The sequence below is a fragment of the Orcinus orca genome, chromosome 9 (assembly GCF_937001465.1).
Source record: "Orcinus orca chromosome 9, mOrcOrc1.1, whole genome shotgun sequence".
Lineage (NCBI taxonomy): Eukaryota > Metazoa > Chordata > Mammalia > Artiodactyla > Delphinidae > Orcinus > Orcinus orca.
Genome location: NC_064567.1, coordinates 11,924,106 through 11,948,482, shown reverse-complemented (window position 1 = coordinate 11,948,482; position 24,377 = coordinate 11,924,106). Strand labels below are relative to the sequence as shown.

General features: G+C 44.4%; 2 gene segments (V, D, J or C); both read left to right on the top strand.

The window, feature by feature from the left end:
* Positions 1-24,377, top strand: part of LOC117199257 (T cell receptor beta constant 1-like) — a 62,055-nt gene continuing 37,678 nt past the window's right edge. The window contains 2 exon segments of the C gene segment in view: positions 1-93; positions 222-431. Of these exon segments, the coding sequence occupies positions 45-93; positions 222-431 (259 nt within the window).
* LOC101273865 (T cell receptor beta constant 1-like) overlaps positions 8,730-24,377 on the top strand; it is a 61,565-nt gene continuing 45,917 nt past the window's right edge. The window contains 2 exon segments of the C gene segment in view: positions 8,730-8,793; positions 8,899-9,197. Of these exon segments, the coding sequence occupies positions 8,745-8,793; positions 8,899-9,197 (348 nt within the window).

Genomic DNA, 24,377 nt, shown 5'->3' with positions numbered 1-24,377 from the left:
CAACACTCAAAGCTAAGACCATCTTCTTCCTGCCTCTCGTCACCATGGGCTCCATGCTCCTCTGCTGTGTGGTCTTTTGTCTCCTGGGAACAGGTGAGTTTAGGAAACATGGGGAATCCCTGCTTTAAATTTTCCAGGTCGTGGCCAAAGCTTCTCCCTGAAGACTGTGGCAAGGACCCTTCCTAGGTTCTGTCTCCAGTTTTTGTCTTGTTTCTTCACAGGCTCCATGGATGTTGGTATTACCCAGACTCCAAGGAATAGGATAGCAAACACAGGAAAGAGCACTGTACTGGAATGTTCTCAGACTAAGGGTCATGAGTCTATGTACTGGTACCGACAAGACCCAGGACTGGGGGTCCGGCAGATCTACTACTCCCACGGTGTCGATGATATTAACAAAGGAGATGTCTCCGATGGGTACAGAGTCTCTCGTAAGGAGCAGGCGAAGTTCTCCCTCTTCCTAGAGCCCGCCACCCCCAACCAGACAGCCCTTTACTTCTGTGCCAGCAGTATTTGCACAGTGCTTCCTGGCCACCTGCTCTCTACACAGAAAGACAGGCACCTTTGCTCATAAGGGCACAGAGTCTTCCTAGATGTGGGATGTGGGATCCTTCGAGGTCGTTCTATGCTGTGTGAGCCTCAGTCTGAACTTAGGGCCACCTTGGGTCAGTGTCCCCAGGCCATGGGATGACTCCGAAACCACAAGCTAGACTGAACCTACCTCCCCTGCCTACTGACCCTCTTTATCTATTCTAGTGGGGCTAGCCCAATATTGTCCTCCCAGGAGAAGGAACCTGAGCATTTGGGAACACCATCATGATTTGCAATAAAAGCATTTCTTATTAGCGCATCCACAGTGTGGCTTTTAATGGTCCTTTGGCCTCTGTCTCCACCCGCCTTGCAACATCCCCATCCATTCTGTTCCTGCTGATGTCACCTTTATCCTGCCAGCCCCCTCCCGTCCCAGTCCTTCCAAGTTCTACTGTTTAGCTCTGTAGTTGGTTACCTTTATACCAAAAACAAACTACCTTGTTTTCTAAAACTTCATTCTAAGTAAATTTAATCACCATTAAATCTGACTCAGAAGGTGAAATTCAAGTACGAGAGGCTGTGATCTAGAAAAGTTATCTTACATCTATAGCCCGACACTTGGATCTCTACCGAGATCAACCTGCAGGAATAGATAGACTTGCTTCATGTTCTGGATATACTGAATTCCAGAACATTTGCCTGCTGTCCAGCATAGAACCAAAGCTAGGAGCTTGGAGATTCCCTTTTCTCTCAAGGCATTGGGAACTAACCCTGACTGCCCTGCAGGGAGGATCCTCCTAGGAGCCAGTGAACTCTAGACACAAAAATACTTAATCAAGGGCTGCAAGCATGGTGCAAAAGTCTGCCTGAGAATCAGGTTGAAGCCTTCCTCATGTGCTTTGTCTTCTTAACTCATAAACCTCGATAATTTCCACAGAAGAATCCACAGGACCTGGTGACAGTTCAGATACAAAGAACCCAATTTCTTTCATTTTCTACCTGTTCTAATTGGAAAAAAGTCATACTTCTTTTTTTCCTGTCTCCTTCATGAGTTCTATCTCATCTGCTATCCCTTTAAAAAATCCATTTTCTGTGGCGCTTTGTTGCCAGGTTTTCTATGCACATTTTATCAGCAGTCTCATCTGTAACAATAATTCTTCCCTCACGAGCTGATAACTGTTCCATTTACTTGTCTACTAGACATTTTTAGTAGATTTCCCTAGACTTTTCTTCTGCCTTCTTTTTTTCCTCAGTATAAATATTCTTCCTTAACCTTCCCATCCAGGATGATGACAATTTCTTTCATTAGTTCTAACTGGTAAATTCAGGCTTCTACTGGACACTTCCAGCTCGATGCTCCACAATTCAAACTCAAGGGATTTATTGCTGAATTTATTGCCTCGCCACCCCCACCTGCATCCATTCTGGCCCATATACTGTGTTTCCATCTCAGTGACCTGAATGATGGTTGTAAGTTCCTCTTTTCCATTAGTCCTCACATGAAATCCATTTATAAATCTATTACTTCTATATTGCACATTGTCATAGATCTGCTTTCCTGGTAAATGGTCTGTGCAGGGGACATTAGTGTACAGAAGGGTTATTAGAAAGTGCCCTTATGATCCACATGGATACAAGGGAAAAGAAGGAAGTCGGAAGAGAAAGAGGGGACGTGGGTCTGTCTTGCAGCCTCAACAAAGGCCTAAGCTGAGTCCACAGGGAGCTGGGAAGCTGGGGTGGCCCTTACCATCATCCGAAGTTGAGGTGAGGGGGCCAGGTCTTATGCCCACTTTACTGCAGCCGTGTCATTGGACATGGTGGCCCTGAGAAAGGGCATATGCCCTTGGGGGAAGAGGTGCCTCTTTAGCCGAGACAATTCACAAGGAGGGCCGTCAGCCAGCGGCACTCCTAGCAATGGGGGGAAACGTCCTTCATGCCTAAAGGGAGAGACACAGTCTCTGATATACAAATTTATCTGATTGAGCTGCTCCTTTCCTTCCTCGTTGCTTCTATGTCACGCAGGCCCTCATTACCTGTTACCTAGAAGAAAGGCAACACCCTTCTCACTGCTCCACCAGCCTCTTACTGCATCCACTTTCTTCTGACCCGGACATTCCTACCAGCCTGATTGAGCCTGGCACACAAAGCCCTTCACAGACACGTCTCTGTCTAGAAATATATCCAGGTCTTCCAAAGCCACTCAGCACTTTAGGATCCAGCTCTACTGAACGTTTTGTATTTCCCTGAACGGACCAAGCCACACTGCACAGCTGTACCTTCGCCAGCGCTCTCTCCTCTACCTGGAATGGGTGACCACTGCTTGACCGCCTGGCTCACTCTTGAGCATCCCTTCGTTCTGAGCTCAGAGGTTAGCTTAAAGGCTCTTCTGACCCCTACAGACAGAGAAGACTCAGCTCCTATTCATTCCCAAACTACTATAGTTAGTGTATTCTTTCATAATTCTTGCTCATTCTTCCCAAGGTTCCATATTCTTTAATTTGAGAGTGATGTCCCTCCAATTATATATCCCTAGACTGAGTACAATGTTTCACTTAGTGAAGAAAAGATAGAAGAAAGGGAGGACGGGGGTTTCCCTGTGGCGCAGTGGTGGAGAGTCCGCCTGCCGATGCAGGCGACACGGGTTCGTGCCCCGGTCCGGGAAGATCCCACATGCCACGGAGCGGCTGGGCCCGTGAGCCATGGCCGCTGAGCCTGCGCGTCCGGAGCCTGTGCTCCGCAACGGGAGAGGCCACAACAGGGAGAGGCCCGCGTACAGCAAAAAGAAAAAAAAAAAAAAGGGGGGGAGGGGAGGACGGGAGGGAGGGAAGAAGAGAGGAAAGGAAAATAGACTCAAATATGTCTCCAGTAGCTCTTCAGGATTTTCTTCCAAGTAACATGTTTTCTGAGTTCCAGTGCGTGTGTATTTAAGTCCTCTACACCCCTTGACCTATAAGTCCTTTTAAGCAGAATTATATAAGAAGACTGGCAAATGAGAGAGGCTGCTTTTACTGGATGAAAAGTGTATAGAGATGTATGTAACAGTTATCTCTGATGATTCCTGTATCCTCAAATGGTGACATGTAGAAATTCTCAGCAGCCGCTCTAGAGACTTTCCTAGCTATACCAGAAAGGTGGACCATGCATGAGTTATTCTTGAACTGGCAAACAAGGGGTAGATGGTTTATCTCTGCCTTCAAGCACCCCTTCATTTGAGTAGGACCTGAACCTCTCTCATATCTACTCCCAACACAGCTTCTACCCCTGTCATTCTTCCCTCTTTCTTTAATCACTTCTACTGTGAGATACAGAGTTTACATCCAGTCACTGCTGAGATCCCCCTACCCAGTGCAGGAAGAAGGATGCTTAAAGAGAAGAACTAAGGTTCGGGGGGATGTATTCAGCCCTGATACTCCAGGGCAAGCAAGAGTAATTTCAAACCATGACATGGTGCTTAATTCCAAAAACTGCTAAGAGAGGAGTCTACAGGGACATCAGAGAGGGCAAAGACCTAGAATGTGTCAGAAATAAAGAAATGTTGAGGGGAGAGCAGGAGTATGAGAACCTAGAACTCTTTTCTCCTTGCTTCGAAGGGCCAGTTTGGAGGGCTGGAGGAAACAACCAAACACCCATCACCATGAAGAAAGACCCAGGAGCAAGGTTCTTGTCAGCCTTTATAGATCTTGTAAACCATACATCACTTCAGGTTTCCAGGCAGTATTCTAAGATGTGGCACTGAGGAAAGATGTGAAGTATCCTCATCTAAAATATGTGAATGGTAAATCATAGTTCCTATTTGGACTCTTTCAAGGAAACATAACTTTCACTGTGGAAACATCCAGTCCTAATATTTACTGTACTTCCAGTAGAAGAGATGAATAACATACCACACTATCGATGATATAGGGAGCTTGAGTTTGAATCTTATTGTCATATAGCAGAGACATCCCCCGACCTCCTCAGCTTGAGACTATACCCCAGTTCGTATTTCTTTTGCTAGAATTATTTTTTTTTAATCCCTTTTGTCCTCCCTAGTAATTGTAAGTTTTACTGCATATTCCTATTTTGATACTAGTTATCTTCCAAGTCTTAACCGTTATATCTGTAGCTTTATTTTATCTTATATAGTATTATAGTTAAATAACCATGCTCCCCCCGCCCCCCAACATGCACACTCACACACACACACACACACACACACACACACACACTCACACACATACCGTTGTACTTCCCTCCTCCAGCTGCCAGTCCTGTTTGTCTCAGTCCTCTTCCAACTTTTGAATCTGCTTGAAACAATAATGGTCTGGGACTAAAGATCTTAAATTTCCCCTTTCAGCAAATTTTGAGATTTCAAAGCATAGGTTGGAGGTTTAAGATTATATGTTCAGTTACACTCAGGCTATTTCTCCCTTCTTTCCTTATTACAGCAGTTCAACTGGGTACCCTTTTAGATTACAAGTCCCTTGAGAGAAGGAATTAGAGGTGCCTTAATCACCTGTTGTCCCCAGAACTGGGACGTAAATAATAGTTACCTGACTGGAGAAGCTGTTCGCCAAGGATATGTAAAGTCACTTTATGTCTGACCATACAAGAAATGGTACCTCTTGAGACTCTCATCAGCTGTTGATAAGAACTCCCTTAACTGGGAATATATTGCTCTAAAGTTCAACAACAGCAATAACAAAAATCGATGGCGTTCCTGCATTTCAGTTTACTGAGATGAGGGAGACCTATCTCCTATCGTCAGGTGTTTCTACAGGATCGCTGGAGGATTAAGAATCCTTCTTTCCCTTCTTCACTGTCTCCTGGCCTCTTTCAGCTTTTCTCCCTCATAGCCACTAGAGTGATATGTATAATACTCAGATCTGATCATTCTACACACACACAATTTCTCCATATGCTTCTCCTTCACATTCAAGGTAAAATTTAGATTTCTTAACCTGGCTTAAAGGTATTTCGGGATCTGGACTCTGGAACCCTAGCTCGTCTTCAATCCCCTCATGCCTGCTGTTCTTCCAGCATGACTGAACTGGGGCTTTCTTACCTGTGCCTTTGCACATGCTCTTCCTCTACCTGCCATGGTCTGCTCTTCTCATCTGTGGGGCTGGCTTCTATGCTTCCATTAACCACTGTCCCGACACAAGAAGTCTTCATCTGTTGTCACTCTGCCTACCTGAGACTTATTTCTTTTCCTACAAATCTTACTTAAAACCACACCACTTCTGTGAAGTCTTCCCTTTCTTCCCAGAAAGATAAGCTGTTCCCTTCCTTTATGCTCCTACACCAATTTAAAGAAACCCCAGCATTTGTAACTGCCATGTGGCTTGTCATTTTGGTCATATCTGAGTCCTCATAGGCCAGTATGACCTTTGAGAGACTGGACTTCATATCCTTTTACATTGTAGCCCCAGGATCTTGGGCTGTGCAAGATATATTGGATACAAAATTATAAGCTCCATGGGAGCAGAGACCTTTTTTTGGTTCATGCTTATATCCTAACATCTAGTGGTATGTCTGGCACATAGTAAGTGTTCAATAAATTTCTTTTTTTTTTTTTTGGCGGTACGCGGGCCTCTCCCGTTGCAGAGCACAGGCTCCGGACGCGCAGGCTCAGCGGCCATGGCTCACGGGCCCAGCCGCTCCGCGGCATGTGGTATCTTCCCGGACCGGGGCACGAACCCATGTCCCCTGCATCGGCAGGCGGACTCTCAACCACTGTGCCACCAGGGAAGCCCCCTCAATAAATATTTATTCACTAAATAAATGAAAGATTCAAATATGCTTTATGGAATTGACCCTGAATTTGTGCCCCACTATCGTCTACTCACTCACCCAAATTATTTATTTGCTCAAAATCTCTCAGGTCTCATCCTCCTTCCCAGATAAACAAAGGCCCTGTTGCAAAGCAGCTTAAAATGGGAGGCTGATGAAGAGACCGCTGTGGAAAAGGCTGAAAAAGAGGCATGGAAATAAAAACAATATTGTTATTCTGGTGACTCCAGTTTGAAGTACAGATAACTCCAGAATTGGCCCATTTCTGTAAATGTCACACCTCCACAGGTCCAGGGATAGAATCTTCCATCAGGGGACTCCACAGTGATCCCTGGGCTCCACTGGGAGCTACTCTCCAGGGAGAGTTCCCTCCCTGACACTGAGTGGGCCATCATAGTGGCAGGAATCAACTTCATGGTACTATTGAGAGGAAAGAAAGAAGGTGTGACAAAGGGGCACAGGAAGTAACCCCCTGAGGGACTTTCAATTTGGAATTGGTTCTCTTTATAACCAGCAGAGAGTAGCCCGCTCACTTTTCCCATCCCATACCCCAACCTCAAGTGACTTCACTGTATACTAGGCATTGTTGTAACCACTTAACATATAAACTTATTTAATCCCCACAGCAACACTATAAGGTACATACTTTTATTAGCGCAAATTACAGATAGTAAAATTGAGGCCCAAACAGTTCATTTACTTGCTCAGGATGACAGTAAGTGACAGAACCAGTATTCAAATCCAGGCAGTCTCTCTCTAGAACCTTCCATGCTATCGACTAACCTCGTGGCAATGGTAGTTATTAAGAAATGTCATGGATGAAGAAATAAGTCTGAGTCAGAAAGAACGCAAAGGAATAGCATGTATTAACCCCAAAGAGCAATTGTTTTCCCTAATCTTAATTGATCAGGAAAGTCCAATGTCTGGTGGTGCTCTGTGAAAGGAAGAAAAGATTCCATCTCTGTAGATGTGGAGCTCTGGGTGTGGGCAGAGACAGTGACATCACAGGCAAACAGCCAATAGGCTGTCTACAGTTGGAAAAAGACCTATTCCTTCTCCCATCCCACGGTGAGTGTCGGGCTTCTGTGGGGAATGGCCTTTTTGTCTTTTGGAAATGGATGAGACCTTGGAGCGCAAGGAAAAATCAGATTCTGGGATTTCTAGGCTCCAGCACAGGGTTTTTTGTTTTTGTTTTTGGTTTTGTTCATAGCCCAAATGTTGGGCCTCCTGGTGGACACTGCTTGTAACTTCTGCATCCTTCTCCCACAGGTCGCCTGGATGTTAGCATAATCCAGAACCTAGATATCTAGAGAAGAACAGAGGGGAAAGACTTTTTGGAATGTCTTTCAGAATGTTCTGGTATGACCAAGACCCAACATTGGGGCTACAGCTGATCCAGTTTTCACTTGCTGCTGACAGCACCGGAAAAGTTTCCCCGATGAGCGCAGTGTCTCCCAGAGGAAGGAGCGTTTCTTCCTGGCCTTGGAGACATCGTCACACTTCTGTGCTCGCAGTTTATCCACAGCAATTCACTGCCACATCCTCAGGAGACCTAGAATTAAAAAAAAAAAAAAAAAAAAAACTTCCTAGAAATAATGTTAAACAGCACAGAGCCACATCAATGACATTTGAGCTTCAGTTCATCTGTGGCGACTAACATCCCACAATTTCCCTAAAATGCTTTTCTTCCCAAAGTGCTCCTTTATTCAGAGCAGTTACTAGATCACTCAGGAGGGAGAAGGCTGCTGGAAGTCCTTACATCAGCATTTGTCCACACCCAGTTCTAACGGGTGGAACCTCTGGTAAGATGAGTTACTACACCACATGAAAATCCTCTCTAAACACCTACAAGATTTTCCTAAATTTGTATACATTGTGTTGCTCCATTCCCTTCACCACACTTTTTCACTCCCTTAAGAATTAGCCTAAAGGAAAAGAGAGGACATAGGACTATATGGAAAGCATGTAGAGATTGTTCAGCATTCATGTAAGTGAATAACATTAGGCTGGCTAAAGAGATTAGAGCGCTTCTAGAGTGGAATTCGAGGTTGGGCATAAGGGCAAAATGGAAGAGTTCTAAAAGTGTTCAGAGAAAACACTCAGGGGTCCATGGAAGACTGTTCAATTTACCATAATAGCCTAGTAAAAATTCAAAAGATGCAAACCCACCATGTCAAAAAGGATATATTGTATAAGAAAAATTAGAAAATTCATAAAGGGAAACAACGGCCATGCTAATTCTTCAAGAGAACAGCATAAACAATTATGTGGCCCGGATAAATGAAACTATCACATCCTGTCAAGTCTAAGAGGCTGTTCATTCCTTTCTGAAGCAGTGGGGTAGGAGGGTGTGGTCTCTGGCCAGGAAGTAGATGAAACCTGTTGGTTTCAGAGATTAAATTCATCCCAGGAGCAGACAGCATTCTTCATCTGACGCTGCCATGAGCAACAGGCTTCTCTGCTGTTTTGTCCTTTTTCTTCTCAGAGTAGGTGAGTCCTGGGCACAGGTAAGGAACCCCTGTCACTGGCTTCCCAGGCTCCAGCTACAAAATGTTTCCTCCTGTCTTTATGTGATCCCTGCTTTATCTCTCACAGACCTCAAGGATGCTGTAGTCACACAGTTCCCAAGACACAAGATCTCGAAGACAGGAAAGGAATTAACTCTACAGTGTTCACAAAAACAGAATCATTATTCAATGTACTGGTACCGCCAAGACCCAGGATTTGGACTGCGGCTGATCTATTACTCAACTGGTACCAACACCACTGAGAAAGGAGATGTCCCTGAGGGGTATCGTGTCTCTCGAAATGAGTTGGAATATTTCCCCCTGACCCTGAAGTCTGCCAGCACCAGCCAGACATCGGTGTACTTCTGTGCCAGCAGTGAATCCACAGTGCTGCAAGGCTGCTTCCTCTCTGCACAAAAAGAGGAGCAAACCAGAGAGTGAGGGGATGCTGTCCTCAAGATTCCTGACTCCAACTAGAAGTTTTTTTCAAAAGCCTGCACTGAAGCCCTGCCCTAACTTTACTATTCTTTACTTCCCTGTTCCCATTCTTGTCCCTCTAACACCCTTCCTATTGTAATCAAAATCTTTGCTTCTGGGGCTTCCCTGGTGGCACAGTGGTTGAGAGTCCGCCTGCCGATGCAGGGGTCACGGGTTCGTGCCCCGGTCCGGGAAGATCCCACATGCCTTAGAGCGGCTGGGCCCGTGATCCATGGCCGCTGAGCCTGCGCGTCCGGAGCCTGTGCCCCGCAACGGGAGAGGCCACAACAGTGAGAGGCCTGCGTACCACTCACACACAAAAAAAATTCTTTGGGATGAGGAACAAAATTGTTTTAGTCCCTGAGTTGAGAAAACGGATAAAAAAAAAAAAATGAGACAGAACAGCAGTCAAAGGATGCAGTGAGGCTTGAGAGAACTTTTCCAAAGAGAATAAAATTAGTTGCAGAGGGAAAGCAGTATATAATTAGCCTTGTCCTTATGAATTTTGAGTAACCTAACATGGAAATAGTTTATTACCAGTTGATTAATTATTGGGGGAGAAAGCACAATCTTTTGAAATTCAAATGAGTCAGAAAACCAACACCTTCAAGGTGGGGCCTCAGAAAAACAACACATATTAAGGTCCAGTTTATATGATGATATATAATGTGATATTGTTGTTCTCAGCAAATTTGTGAAAATTTCCTGGAGAAGAAATTTGGGATAATCTGGGCACTGTTCTAATCTTGGGAAGCAAATTGTTTTTCTTGTGAATTGACCTACCCTTCCACAATGAGACAACAGGGATCGTGTCAGGGTAACAAATATTAATGAGTAAAGCAGAACTGGCTTGCCACCTGCTGCCATAGATGGAGAAAGTGATAAAAAAAAATAAGAGGAGGAGAAAAAAGGTACTTTCTTAAAGAGAGAGAAGAATTCTTAAAATAGTATTAGTCTCTTCTGTTTCCCGCTCTGTTACCAAACCAGACTTGGGTCCACTTGCCCTCATGCAGTTAAAGTCAATATACTGACATCAGGTTGTGTTGAAGGAAAGGGCAGCATTTATTGCAGGTGCCAAGCAAGGAGGCCAGGCAGCTAGTGCTTAAAGGCCTGAACTCCCGATGGCTTTCAGGGAAGGATTTTTAAAGACGGTGTGAGGGAGGGGGGTTGTGGACATCACATCAGCTCATGGACATCCTTCTGATTGGTTGGTGGTGAGGTAATTGGGAGTCAACAGCATCAACCTTCTGGTTCCAACCAGTCTGGGGTCTACGTGCTTGTGGGCAGCAAACAGATAATTTCTTCCCCCGAAGGGCGTTTCAGTCTCTGTAAAGCAGCTCAAAGCAGCTCAGAATATTATCGACAGCCCTTTGGGAGGAACTAAAATCCTTGACATTGTTTAATGGCTAAACTCTCAATATTATTATTTTGTCTTGTCTCACTCTTTTCCTTTGCTTCTGCATATTCTTACTTCTCTGACCAAATTTATTCTTTGGAACTCGGAGAAGGCCTAGGAGGCTAAGTTTTTCTATAAACAAGAGGCAGGCAGAGGCCATGGGCAGGGGTTAGGAGGTCTATCCTGGGAAGGCCCCATAGGGTCCTGTTTGTTTTCATCTCTGTAAGGTAGTTGCTATCCATTATTCCAAGATGGGGACTGGGGCACAAGAATCCCACCTGGTAATTAATGAATCCTAGATCTGTACTCTCCACCCTGATGCCTAATTTGAACTTAAATCCATTCAGGACACGAACTGAACACTTCACCCTGCAGGTTAAACACAACATGTCATCTTTGCCTCTGAAGCTACCCTTCTGGTTTCCTGATTTGGTGAAGAAGAAAGTATGAGTTATTTACATGCACAAGATTGAAAACAGAATTATACTAAATTTCTCTTCCTCCTTTACCCTGGACATGATATATATGTATATATATATACATATATGCCCATATCCCCTCCCTCTCGCATCTCCCTCCCACCCTCCCTATCCCACCCCTCTAGGTGGACACAAAGCACCGAGCTGATCTCCCTGTGCTATACAGCTGCTTCCCACTAGCTGTCTATTTTACATTTGGTAGTGTATATATGTCCATGCCACTCTCTCACTTCATCCCAGCCTACTCTTCCCCCTCCCTGTGTCCTCAAGTCCATTCTCTACATCTACGTCTTTATTCCTGTCCTGCCCCTAGGTTCATCAGAACCATTTTTCTTTTTTTTTTTTAGATTCCATATATATGTGTTAGCAATATGGTATTTGTTTTTCTCTTTCTGACTTACTTCACTCTGTATGACAGACTCTAGGTCCATCCACCTCACTACAAATAACTCAATTTCGTTTCTTTTTATGGCTTAGTAATATTCCATTGTGTATTGAGCTATAAAATCTTTATGGTAAAAAGACTTGTCTTTCCTTCATTCCTTCCCCAGTAGCTTCCTCGGGGCATGACATACAAGTTCAATGAATGATCAAACATAATCAATATGTCTTTTATGTTCATGTCTGTATTCCCGTAGTCTAAAACAGCAACTGACGCATAACCACTATTCATTATATGTCCTTTAAAGAATGGATAAATAATTCAGCAATGTCTACAATGACTTGTTCCTGCACTTTCTTCCTCTACTCTCCTGAAAAAATTATATTTCTTAAGTTTAACCAGTTTCTGGCCTTACCTTCCTTTATCTGGCTAAGGGTCCCTGATAGGCAGAATAATGACACTCCCCCAACCAACGTCCATGTCCTAGTCCTTGGAACCTGTGAATACGTTGCATGAAAAAAGAAACTTAGGTTTGTAGATGCAACTAAATCTGCTAATCAGTTGACCTCAAGATAGGAAGAGCCACCTGGATTGTCCAGGTGGGCCCAATTAAACTCATGCGTCCTTAAAAGCGGCTGACGTCAGCGTGATGTGAGGATTTCGTCCATTGTTGCTGGCTCTGAAGATGGAGGAACGGGGCCAAAGGACGTGAGTGGACTCTAGGAGTTAATAAAAAACGGAGAAGTTCTCCCCTAGAGCTCCCAGAAAGGCAACAGCCCTGCACGCTTTGATTTCAACCTAATGAGACCCGTGTCGAACTTCTGACCTATGGTAAGATAGTTCATCTGTGTTGTTTGAAGCCCCTAAGTTTGGATAAGTTGTTACAGCAGGAATAGAAAACTAATACAGAGCCCTACTTCCAAGCAGCTGCAAGGAGGCGGCTGATGAAGAAAGCCACTGTGCAAGTAGCCTAAGAGGCAAAGGGCTAAGGATGGGAGTTTGAACCAGACGATGCATTTTTAAAGGCAGATGCTACCAGTTTCTGCTCTTGACATACCCCATTTCTGCAAATACCTCATCTCCACAGGGTTAGGGTCAGAATGTTCCAGCTGGGAGCCCCACAGTCATTGCTAGCCCCAGTGGGGGGACTGTTCTCCCGGGAAGAATTCCTTCCTTTGGTCTGACAGTCGGTGGCCGGCACAGTGCGCATGGCCTCTGCTAAGGAGCGCAGAGCCACGGGGTGCTCTGCAGAGGAAGGCAAGGGGGTTGTAACACAGGGAGTCACCCTGCAAATAGCAGGAGGTTGGAATTTTTCCTTGTTACTGAGAATATCAGAGAAGTTCATCCACTTTCCAGCTTCATTCCCCTGTAAGGCGACCACACAAACACACTCAGGAACCCAGAGGGAAAGAAGGACAGGGAGACGGAGACTGGGAGAGAGTGAGAAAGGAAGGAAGAAAAGAATGATCTTCCCTTGGTCCTTGAATCTTCCACGGACATCCGAGTCCCTGTGCACCAGCAGTTTATCAACGCAGCCACATCTCCTGCGCAAAAACAGCAGACCCGAGGTGTGCAGGGACCTTGCCCTCGTGAGCTCCCCTCACCCACACAAGACCGCCCAGAGCCCTGCCCACTGGTTATCATCCTTTCCTCTGCTTTTCCCATCTTTGACTTTTAATTGAAGTATAGTTGATTTACAATGTTGTGTTAATTTCAGGTGTACAAAAAAGTGATTCAGTTATATATATTTTCAGATTCCCTTCCATTCTAGTTTATTACAAGATATTGACTATAGTTCCCTGTGCTATACAGTAGGACCTGGTAGTTTATTTTATATATAGTAGTATGTATCTGTTAATCCCAAACTCTTAATTTATCCCTCCCCCTCCCCTTCCCCTTTGGTAACCAGAAGTTTGTTCTCTATGTCTATGAGTCTGTTTCTGTCTTGTAAATAAGTTCATTTGTATCATTTTTTTGGATTCCACATGTAAGTGATATCACATGGTATTTGTCTTTCTCTGTCTACTTATTTCACTTAGTATGATAATCTCTAGGTCCACTCATGTTGCTGCAAATGGCATTATTTCATTCTTTTTATGGCTGAGTAATATTCCACTGTATATATGTACCACATCTTTATCCATTCCTCTGTTGATGGACATTTAGGTTGCTTCCATGTCTTGGTTATTGTAAATAGTGCTACAATGAACATTGAGGTGCACGTAGTTTTTCGAATTATGGTTTTCTCTGGATATATGCCCAGGAGTGGGATTGCTGGATCATATGGTAGCTCTATTTTTAGTTTTTTAAGGAACCATCATACTTTTCTCCATAGTGTCTGTACCAATTTACATTCCCACAAACAGTGCAAGAGGGTTCCCTTGTCTCCACACCCTCTCCAGCATTTATTATTTGTAGAGTTTTGATAATGGTCATTCTGACTGGTGTGAGGTGATACCTCATTGTAGTTTTGATTTGCATTTCTCTAATGATTAGTGATGTTGAGCATCCTTTCATGTGTTTGTTGGCCATCTGTATGTCTTCTTTGGAGAAATGTCTATTTAGGTCTTCTGCCCATTTTTTGATTGAGTTGGGTTTTTTGATACTGAATTGTATGTGCTGTTTGTATATTTTGGAAACTAATCCCTTGTCAGTTGCATCATTTGCAAATATTTTCTCCCAGTCCATAAGTTGTCTTTTTGTTTTGTTTATGGTTTCCTTGCTTTTCCCATCTTAAATGCTTTTTTTTTTATCACATTGTGCCACAAATTTTTAGTGTTGGTGATTGTTTTCTGTTGCTTCTATAACAAGTTACCACACACTTAATGGCTTAAAGCAACACAAATTTATTACCTTATAATTCTGGAGGTCAGAAGTCCAATGCAGGTCTCACCTGGCTAAAATCAGTACATTGGCGAGTCTCCGTTCCTTTCTGAAGGCTCTCCTTACATTATGACTCCCTTCCTCTAGTTTCAAAGTCAGTAGCATTCGGCCTCTCCGACTCTTCCACACTCAAGTCTCCCTATAAACATAGCTGGGTAATGTTCTCTGCTATTAAGGACCCATGTGATTCGATTAAGCCCACCTGGATAATCTAAGTTACTGCTCAAGGCCACCTGATTAGCAACCTTAATTGCATGCACAACCTTAACTCCCTTTTGCTATCTAAACATTCACAGAATGCAGGGATTAAGACTTGAACATCTTTAAAGAGCCATTACTCTGCCTATTGCAGTGTTATTCCACTAGAGGGCACTAACATATTCCTTAATATAAACGCATTTCAGACACTGATAAGAGGTTTGATAAAATTGAATACTGTATCACCAATTAAAAGAAAACTCAATATACAGCTATTCCTCTCAAGGTTTTTGAAAAGTTAATCATATAGTATAGAAAAATATACAGGGTAAAGTGACTTCCTCAGAACCAAAAATGGCCTGAGCAGAAATAAAATAGGATTTGAAGGGCGGTGAAAATTCTGTAGTCTGTTATCTGTGCTCAGGGTCACCCATAGAGAAAATATTGTTACATATTTAAAGGGACCAGTGTATTCTACTTGCAGGGATTTTAAAGGAATGTTTCCTTAATTGGGTAGAGGCAGGCATAATTATTATTGTCAAGAGACTCTCACCAGGAAGGATGATAAGAGATGCAGCAGATTCACTAATGCCTCAGAGGAGAGGCTGAGAGCAAGTAGGCACAGGGAAAGACATAAAGGGATGGACAGTGTAGAGTGAAAGGCATTACGCTGAAGTGCGAAAGATGGAGGGGACATTTCAGAGCTCCTGGACATCGAGAGGATTCTGTTTTCTTCCCAGTGCTTTTGTTAGGGACACAGGAGCCTGGTCCACATTGGGGAAGTGAAGTTCCCCAGACTCTTGCATGTGGTGGCCTTGGGAAGGAGAGATCAGAGGGAAGGTCCCAGGAAGGAAGGGCGGGGAAGATACAGGAAGTGGCTCCTAGTACAAGGATATCAGGGACTCAGGTCAACAGTATCACTTTGGTGTCTTGGTTGATGTTGAGAAAGAAAGAAGAGACCAGAGCAGCCTCACAGCCAACAGGACGGGGATGCGGGGAGAAGCATGGGTCTGAGGAGAGTGAATTAGCGCATGGGGGGTTAGGAATATAGAAGCAGCTGCCTCCTAAATCTTTGGTTAATCTAATATGGAAAGTACTTGGGATAAACTATAAATCTTTGAGTTGTAATTGTCCACCTCGATGACATTGGAAGTACCGTGGAACCTTGGAAAATCCAATGGGCAGGAGTATAAACAGTGAGTTTAGCTTTGTGGATGTGGGTAAACTGTGAAAGATTTTGAAAGATGCAATTTGGGATGACAGGTTAACTGAATAATACAAAGTTATTCACTTGAGGCAGATTCTTGAGAATTAAACCTGCTTAATTTTTTTCTTGAACACTTGTACCCATAGCTAGGATATGGAGGGCTTGCCTAGGACTGAAATAGAGCCAAGTTTGCTCCCACGGTCTTTTCCGAAAGGGAATGGCACAGAAATATAAAAAGAAAGAACACTCCTCCTTAGAGCAGAGTTAATGTCATGATAGCAAACTGCATCTCCCTTATTTGTATGGAATAGGGAGTGCTGGACCTGAACCTCCATCATGAAAGGGGTTGGGGGCAGAAAACCATCTCTGAGGTTTGAAGGCAGCCCAAGAACTGGGATGAGGACCCACTTCTTGCCTGGAGATGATAATGATTCGGCGAAATTCGGCAAAATACAGCTTTGCGAAGCTCTAGCTGTGGCTGAAGCAATTAGGAGGATGGGACAGTGTCCTTCCCTCTCTTCCTCCCCACACCCCCAGGAATACTTTGGTTCCAACAAAGCTCAAGAAAAGTTCAAGGGGGGAAATACTTTCAGCAACACCTGGAAAGTCACCTCAATGCAGGAAAGACATCATGACCCAGAAAAGAAGCAATATGTGAGTGGCTGGAGGAGCTAAGAAGATGCGATGACACCCCAGCTACAGGCAGAGCTCCCTGTGACTTAGATCCGGAGCAGAAAAGACAGCCCGGCTACAGTGAAATCTCCAGCGACAGAACCCTTCCGTGGGGAGCCCCATCTGCAGACCACAAGATAGCAAAGCACACCCCACAATCAGCAAAGAAACTGAGTTGGCTGGTAAAAATAAGAGGTTATTGAAGAAGGCAGATCTCTCCTCTGCCTTTCACAGCCCCTTTAAGAGGAGAGAGAAGAGAAGGAAGAAGGATGCATCCAACACCAGCCTTGAGGAAAGCAGCTATTCATACCTGCTACTAAATTTAATCTGCTAAGGAGAATAGCCCTGAGTCTAGGTTCATGAACTGGATACAAACTAATAAAATAACCCATGATGTGGATCTGGCTAAGTTTTCACACATGAGACTCTTTTAAAAGGTAGTGGCTAAAAAAATATATCCGTGGAGAGACAAAGATATGAATATATCTTGGATTTTTTTTTCTACAGAGTAGAAATGAGGACTTCTAAAGTAAAAAAAGTGTTGTTTTGATGATAGCATGAGTTTCATGTTCTCGCATTTCTAAGTGATAATCAAATATACCAATTTTCATCATAAAGATCCAAAATACAGAACTATTTTTCAACTTCGACAAGAGTGTGCTAATAAGAAGACATTGTCAAATGCATAGAAACCAGCAGCCTCAAAGGAGGACAAGGAAAATGACAGTGATCACAAGCTTGCCAGCACCCATTGGCCATGACTGATCCCCTGTGTTACCCTTCAGCCCTCTAAGGAAGGGGGAGTGGCTTCTCCCCTGAAAATGAGGATCGAGTAGCCGCAGAGAGGGAGAGAGACATCACAGAAACCAGCTAGGGCCCCCAGGGCTGGCAGAGCGATGCTGCCATGGGCCCCCCGGCTCCTGGGCTGTGTCCTGCTTTGTCTCCTGGGAGCAGGTGAGTCGTAGAACTCATGGGCATGCCTTGGCCATAGCTTTCGGGTCTTATCTCAAGCCCTTTCCTAGAAGCTGCAGCACAAGGCGACTCCTCAGCTGCCTCTAGTTCTGTCTCCTTCTCCTACAGACCCCCTGAAAGCCGATGTGACCCAGAGCGCGAGACACCAGATCACAGAGACGAGAAAGCGGGTGACATTGACTTGTTCTCAGAATATGCAACACGATGCTATGTACTGGTATCGACAAGACCCAGGGCTGGGTCTAAGGCTGATCTATTTTTCAAGGAATATTGACTTGGTTGAAAAGGGAGATGTCCCCAATGGATACATTGTCTCTCGAGAAAAGAAGCCAGATTTCCCCCTGACCCTGGCATCGGCCAGCACCAACCAGACCTCTTTGTACCTCTGTGCCAGCAGTTTACCCACAGCACGGCACAGTCAGCTGCTCTCCGCACAAAAAGGGCAGCCACAGGAGCAGGGAGGCTCCTCCCTCCGGAGGCCCCACCCTCCGGAGGCCCCACCCAACCAAGAAGACAAACTTCCCCCGCCATCAGTGCCCACAGGAGTCCTTCCCTGACTCTCCAACTCTGTGGACTCCGGGCAAGGCAGCCCCTCTGCAATGTGTCCTCCTCTCACTTCTGGTAACAGTGAGCTTTTCAAAGGGCAGGCAGGACAAGCTACCTGTGTTAAGGCTAGCACCATGAGTAAAGGTAAATTCCTAGAAAAGGAATTTTACACACACTGCAATCCTTCCTCCTTACTGAGCGCCATCGTTGCCCAAACTGAAGATTTCATTTTCAATCCAATCACTCAACAAAATTTCATCCCACCTTCCGGGTCCTCTTCCTGGAGGTTTTGTCACCTGGAGGAGTAGCACATCGGACTTGTTTACTAAATCTGATATCTCCCATTTTTCTCATCTCTGCAAATGGTCTGCCATCCACCCAAATGCCCGAGCCAAAGATGTAGGAGTCGTCCTCACCGTTTCTCAGATTCTCTCCTTCCACACCCAATCCATCCATCCCCTGCAGACTTCTCAGTATTAAATTCCTTGCAAATTTTACTAATTTAACCTCACGGACAACACTGTGATCCAGAAAATGTTGTCTCTCACCTGGATTCCTTAACCACCTTCCAGTTTGCTACCCGCCCCCACCCACAAACCACTCCGGAGCTTAAAACCCATCAGTGTTTCTCATTAACTTAGCTAAAGTCTCGAGTTTGTGGTACTTCACAAGACTCTCAACACCCTCCAAGATGCAGTCTTTGCACCTGTCTACCTTCCTAACGGGAATGTCCTCTTTTCTTCAGTTACCACAACTGCTTTCCATTCTAGCAGACAGAGTCCACCTCCCTCAGGTCCCCAAATATATCCTACAAAGACGCACTCCTGGGTCTTCACCAATGATGTTTACTTTCCCTAGAGCACTCTTCCTCTCCCTCTCTAGCCGGATCCCTAACTGATGATTTCTCCGCATACCAATTCAGAAGTCACTTCCTCCAGGAAGATTTCCTCGAACCCCTGACTGGGTTAGTTCTTCTGCTATGTGCTCTTAAGACAGCCTGAGCTTCTGTCCTCAGGGACACTTGATTGTTTGCTATTTAAAATTTATGTGAATAAATGTTGAAGTTAATGAGAGCAGGGACCGCGCCTATACTGGTTACTTTTTTTAATCTCCATATTTACCAGAGTGCTTGAAGAGAGTCGTGTTAAGTGAATGAAGGAATCAGTCTTCTCTTAGATCAGCTTCCCAATACCCCTCTTACTAGTGCAGGGTCTAAGCTCCCTGCAAAGTCCTCTCCCACACATACTCTGGGGGGATGCCAGGGGTTTTCACATGGGTATGTAAACAAGATAAATCATGTACTCTAGCAGAGTTTTATTCTTCCTCTCCTCCAGCCCCTGTTTACTCTGTGCTATATGTCCTCCTGACAAGGATGTCGCCTCTCTCAGGTACCACTGTATCCATGGGATTCTTTTCTTTTTGGCCCTAAAATACCTGCCAGCCATGGCAGATGCTTCTACTCTGTACCATTCCAGCTGCCAAGCTATGCAATGCAGCAGACCCTATTATTGCTCCCAATGAGTTCCGTCATCACTCCCAGGTATAGTTCCCTGCAGAGTGGTGCCTCTATCGATGAAGTACAAGAGGAAAGCTCAACCTTTTCCTTGCTGGTGTTAGAGGGGCAAGACTGCAGGTCTGTGTCTTGATCCCCAATGACTTACTGAGATTTTAGCGTAAAGGTTCATTCAATTACATACATTCCTTACCAACCACTAATATAGTAATTATAACCTGGAACAAGGGAATGCAGAGGACCTCATCCAAGACACAAATTCTGGCAATAAAAACCCAGCTGAGCTTAGAATCTGCTCATCTTTCCAAGAACTACGGTTGTATTACTGGGTCAGTCTACCCTGCCACGCCCCCATCCCCACCCTTACTTCAAGGTGAGCTCTCTCCTGGGAGCATCGCATGCTGTCATACACAGAGACTTCCAGGGGACCATCCTCTCCTTTTTGAAATACTTACCCAGACATTTCTGAACTACAAAAGTTGCTGCTCCTTAGGTCCAAGCTGGGTTTCCATTATACCTTTTATCATATTCTCAATATAAATAGAATTATACTAATTCAATCAAATATGTCATTGGAGGTTATAAGACCAAGACTGTTCCCTGTGAAACAGAGTCTACATCCAATAACTTATTCTTAGTTCCTGGAGGTCATCACAGGTGACTCCCATCCCATGAGAACCTCTGAGACAATGATGCCGACAGACTCCTTCATACTTATGAAGAATCCACAAACCTAGTTCCCTCCGTTATTTCAGAGCTTAGAGCTGGGATACCCTTATTCTTGACTTAGACCTGCCCTAGGCACCAGGTTACTCTGCTCTTTGTTTCCTAGGACCAGGAGAGTTCTGGTTTTAAATTGCTCTCTATAAGAGGAATCCAGTCTCAGTCTTCTTTATGGAATCTTTTTCCAGTGCCTAACTTCTACCTCAGTCAATTTCACACATGCTAAAGAAATATCTACAAAATTTGGTGAATTTTTAGAGTTAAAACATGCTATGGCCTGGATATTTATGCCCCCCACCACCAACAAATTTATGTTGAAATTCTAATTGCAGATGTGATGATATTAGGAGGTTGGGCCTTTGGGTGATGATTAGGTTATAAGGGCGGAGCTCTCATGAATGGAATTAGTGCCCTTATAAAAGAGACCCCAGTGAGCTCCATAGCCCCTTCCACCACGTGAGGTTACAACAAGAAGTCTACAACCAGAAAAGAGCCCCCACCAATAATGCAGGCACCCTGATCTCAGACTTCCAACATCCAGAACTGTGGGAAATAGTTTCTGTTGTTTATAAGCTACCCAGTCTGTAGTATTTTGTTATAGCAGCCAAACAGACTAAGAACACTATTCATGATTTGTTTCCATCTTAATTTTTGGTTCACTCATTGTCAATGTCCTTGGTAGACAACCATTTCTATATTCTTCCATTAAAAATGGTTTTCTCCAGTATTCCATCCTTTTCCCTCTTCTTATTACTTTATACACTTTCCCTGAGCAACATCATTCAAGTTCATCACTTTAATGAAACTCTCTGTTCTAATAACATCAAATTCAGTATTCTAGTCAGATATCTAATCTGAGCTTCAGCCCAATTTATGCAACTTTCTACATGGTAATGTCACTTGAAATCTCCACTGGTACTTCACACTCAATTCACCACATTCTACAAATTTAATCCCTGTGCCAGTCTTGATGAAAACCAATTCATCCAGTTTTTCATGTGACTAACCAAGGAGTTTTGAAGAACAGTCAGGGAGCACAGTTTCACAGCAATCCTTAAAAACTGGTTCCTGTATATAACTGAGTTTTAATGTACTTCATATTTGAGAAAAAAAGCAAAATGATTAAAACTAATTATACCCAAATTGCATGCAAAAATAAAAAAATAAATTAAAAAGAGGAATAAACACATACATAGAATGACACACAGTTACATGGATACACACACACATATGAAATGTTAGGTTTTCCCTAGACATCCAGAATCCAGGTCTCTCTACTCTCAGATGGAAAAGCCACAGTTTTCTCCCAGTTTCTTTGTCTGGGATTACCAAAAAGTTCCTCAAGTGCAGGAAATAGACATGAGGTATGTTCTTAGAAACATGTAGAAAAAGTGAAAGGAAATTTATAAGAGTAAAAGATGAAAATATTAAACAGAAAACATATTATAGACCTGGGTTAAGCTGGGAGAACAAAGGCATCTCAGTGTTTGGACTAAATAAAAGGATGGTAAAAAGAGAGCACAAATGGTGCACAGCAAAATGCATGAGCAGAATGGTGGTGTGGATCTGAAGAAAGAAAGAGAAAAGGGGTGTGGACTTTACAGTCATTTCCCTTCTTCTACATCATAGTCCTAATAATTGACCTAATTATCGAACTGCAGAGGGATAGGTACCCCCAGTGTGCGCTCAGGGTGAGGGGAACTTTGGCAAGCCCCTCACTAAGGGGAAATCATTGAAGATGGAAATCTTTGTAACAGGAGAGTCAGTGGGATGAAAGTAAACTTGCACATTTGGGTAAATTGGTAAAAGCAATTTTGAGGAGGAGTTTAGGGAGACAGTAGGGATGATGAAGAACCATCCTAAGGACCCAGACTATGGAAATAATTAGAAAATTCAGCCGCCATACATTAATGAAAATTTGTGATGCTGAAATAATAATGTGTGTAGAGATTTAAGAAAAGACAAAAGATAAGAATACATCACTATGAACCTGCGCAGACAGAGGCCACCAGCTTCTTTTCAATCCAAGTTGACCAGTTGTACATGAAAATCTCATTCAGTGTGATGGAGAAAATGGGCATGCCTTCTGGTCTTCAGAAGGGACGACTGGCAGACAAGATATCACCGACTGACTCCTTAGTACCCAGGTCTTTTTTCACTAATGCCAGAGTTGACACAGACACCCCACCATGAACTCCCCTTCCATGAGCACTGGGCCTTCTCTGCAGTGTAGCTCTTTGTCTCCTTGGAATAGGTGGTTCATGGGCACAGGAAGAATGTCCTTGAGCTTGGTTTGCCAGACCCTTACATTAAGCCTGTCTCTGGTGGTTGTACATCAGCTCTCTCCTGAGCTCTCTCTCCAGGTACCATCTTTCTTTATCCACAATGTCCATGCTGATGCCAGGAAAATCCCAGCTTATCAGGTTTCAGGGTCAGGAAAGAAGGTGATGGTGGTGTGACAAAAATATGTACTGTGACTTATATGTAATGATCCAGATGAGAGCCAGGAATGGGGCTACAACTAATCTACTGCTCACTTGGTGCAAGGAGTACCAACAATGGGAGTCGCTAAGAGATATGTGTCTTTTAAAATAAGGCTGAGCATTTCTCCCAACCTGAAGACGTCCAGCCCTTCTCAGACACTTCTGCCAGCGGTTAACCCACAACCCTGCACAGCCGCTTCCTCTCTGCACAGAAAGGTTGTCACAGCAGGAAGGTGGCTCGGCTTTCCTGGGCCTTGCCCCTACCAGGGGAAGCTACCGCCTGCAGAAGCTCGCGGAAGCCTTTCTCCACCCCCACCGGGGAGACATTTCGAGCTCCAGGGCCCCAGTCAGTAGGAGTCCATCCGCAAGTTACACAAAGGACAGCACCTGTGGGTGAGCTGTCACCATCCTCTTTTCCTTTCTTCTCTTCTGCTGTTTCAATAGGCTCCCTCCACCCAGGCCCTTTACAGAAGTCGCCTGACATCAATCCAGCTCCCCTCACACCACCTGCTGCAGAGCGCATCTTTCTAGCTGACACGCTTGGTCTTCAAGAACTCTCCCCAGGGCCGCCCAGGCTGTCCAGCCCATTGCATTTCCCTGTTCCCCTCTCCCCACCCTCTTCCAAAACAGCATTTGAGTGTCCTATTCTACTCCATTTCCAAACAAACTGCCTTTCCAACTTCAGGTCTTGGCCCTTGGATTTCACTTCTTCAGGACTCAACACCTTATACGGGGTTATTTGATAAGTGCATTTCATCACCTGTCTACCAAGGTAACCTCCAATTGCCCATCACGTTTCCTCCACTAGGTCAACCTGCAAACTCATGTTCTTCTCTGGATCTCATGACCGCTTCCCAGGTTCCCCAGGAGGTCTCTGGTCATTTCCTGAACACAACACACCTTTTACGCATCAGAGTTTTGCAATAGTCTTAGTGAAGTAAGTTCTTGTTTGACGTATATCTCCCCATTGTGTGTGATATAAGGGTTGATGAATTGAATGGAAGCTCTGGGAGGCGTGGACCTCTGTGCCTCTGTGGTCCATAGCTGTACTCCCAGTGCCTGGCATATAGCCAGAGTTCAATAAGTATCAATGCAAGGACTCTATGATGCCTTCCAGAATTCTAATCAGAAGATGTCCTCCTTATCTCTCTTTCCAGCCAAGAGCCCTTTATAGAAGCAGCTTAGATAACAAGGCCGATGAGTAAAGTCTCTAAGAGATAAGCTTTTCATGCTGCCCATTTCTTCTCTAGACTTACCGATTACGGTAAAGCCTCACCATCCCAGGCTCAGGCATAGAATTTTCTAGTCTTCGAATCCAGTCATCTCCAGCCCCAGAGAGGAGGCGTGGTGACCAGGGGTAGGAGGGGAGTTCTCCTGGGGAGAGGCCCTTCACATGAGCTGCTGGGGTCACTGGGCTTAGCGCAGGCACGTTGACCCTCTGCCACCAAACTGCTGCCGTGAAGACAAGAAAGAGCTTGTGACAAAGGGACACTGTGAAGGTAATCTCTTCCTGAGTATCTTTCAGTTTGGAATTTCTCTCCTTCATAACAAGTAAGAGAAAGGCCCAGAATCCTTTCCCTCCTGCCATGGCGTTATCTAGTCTATTTGTCTGCCAGAGCAAATAATATTTTAGCAT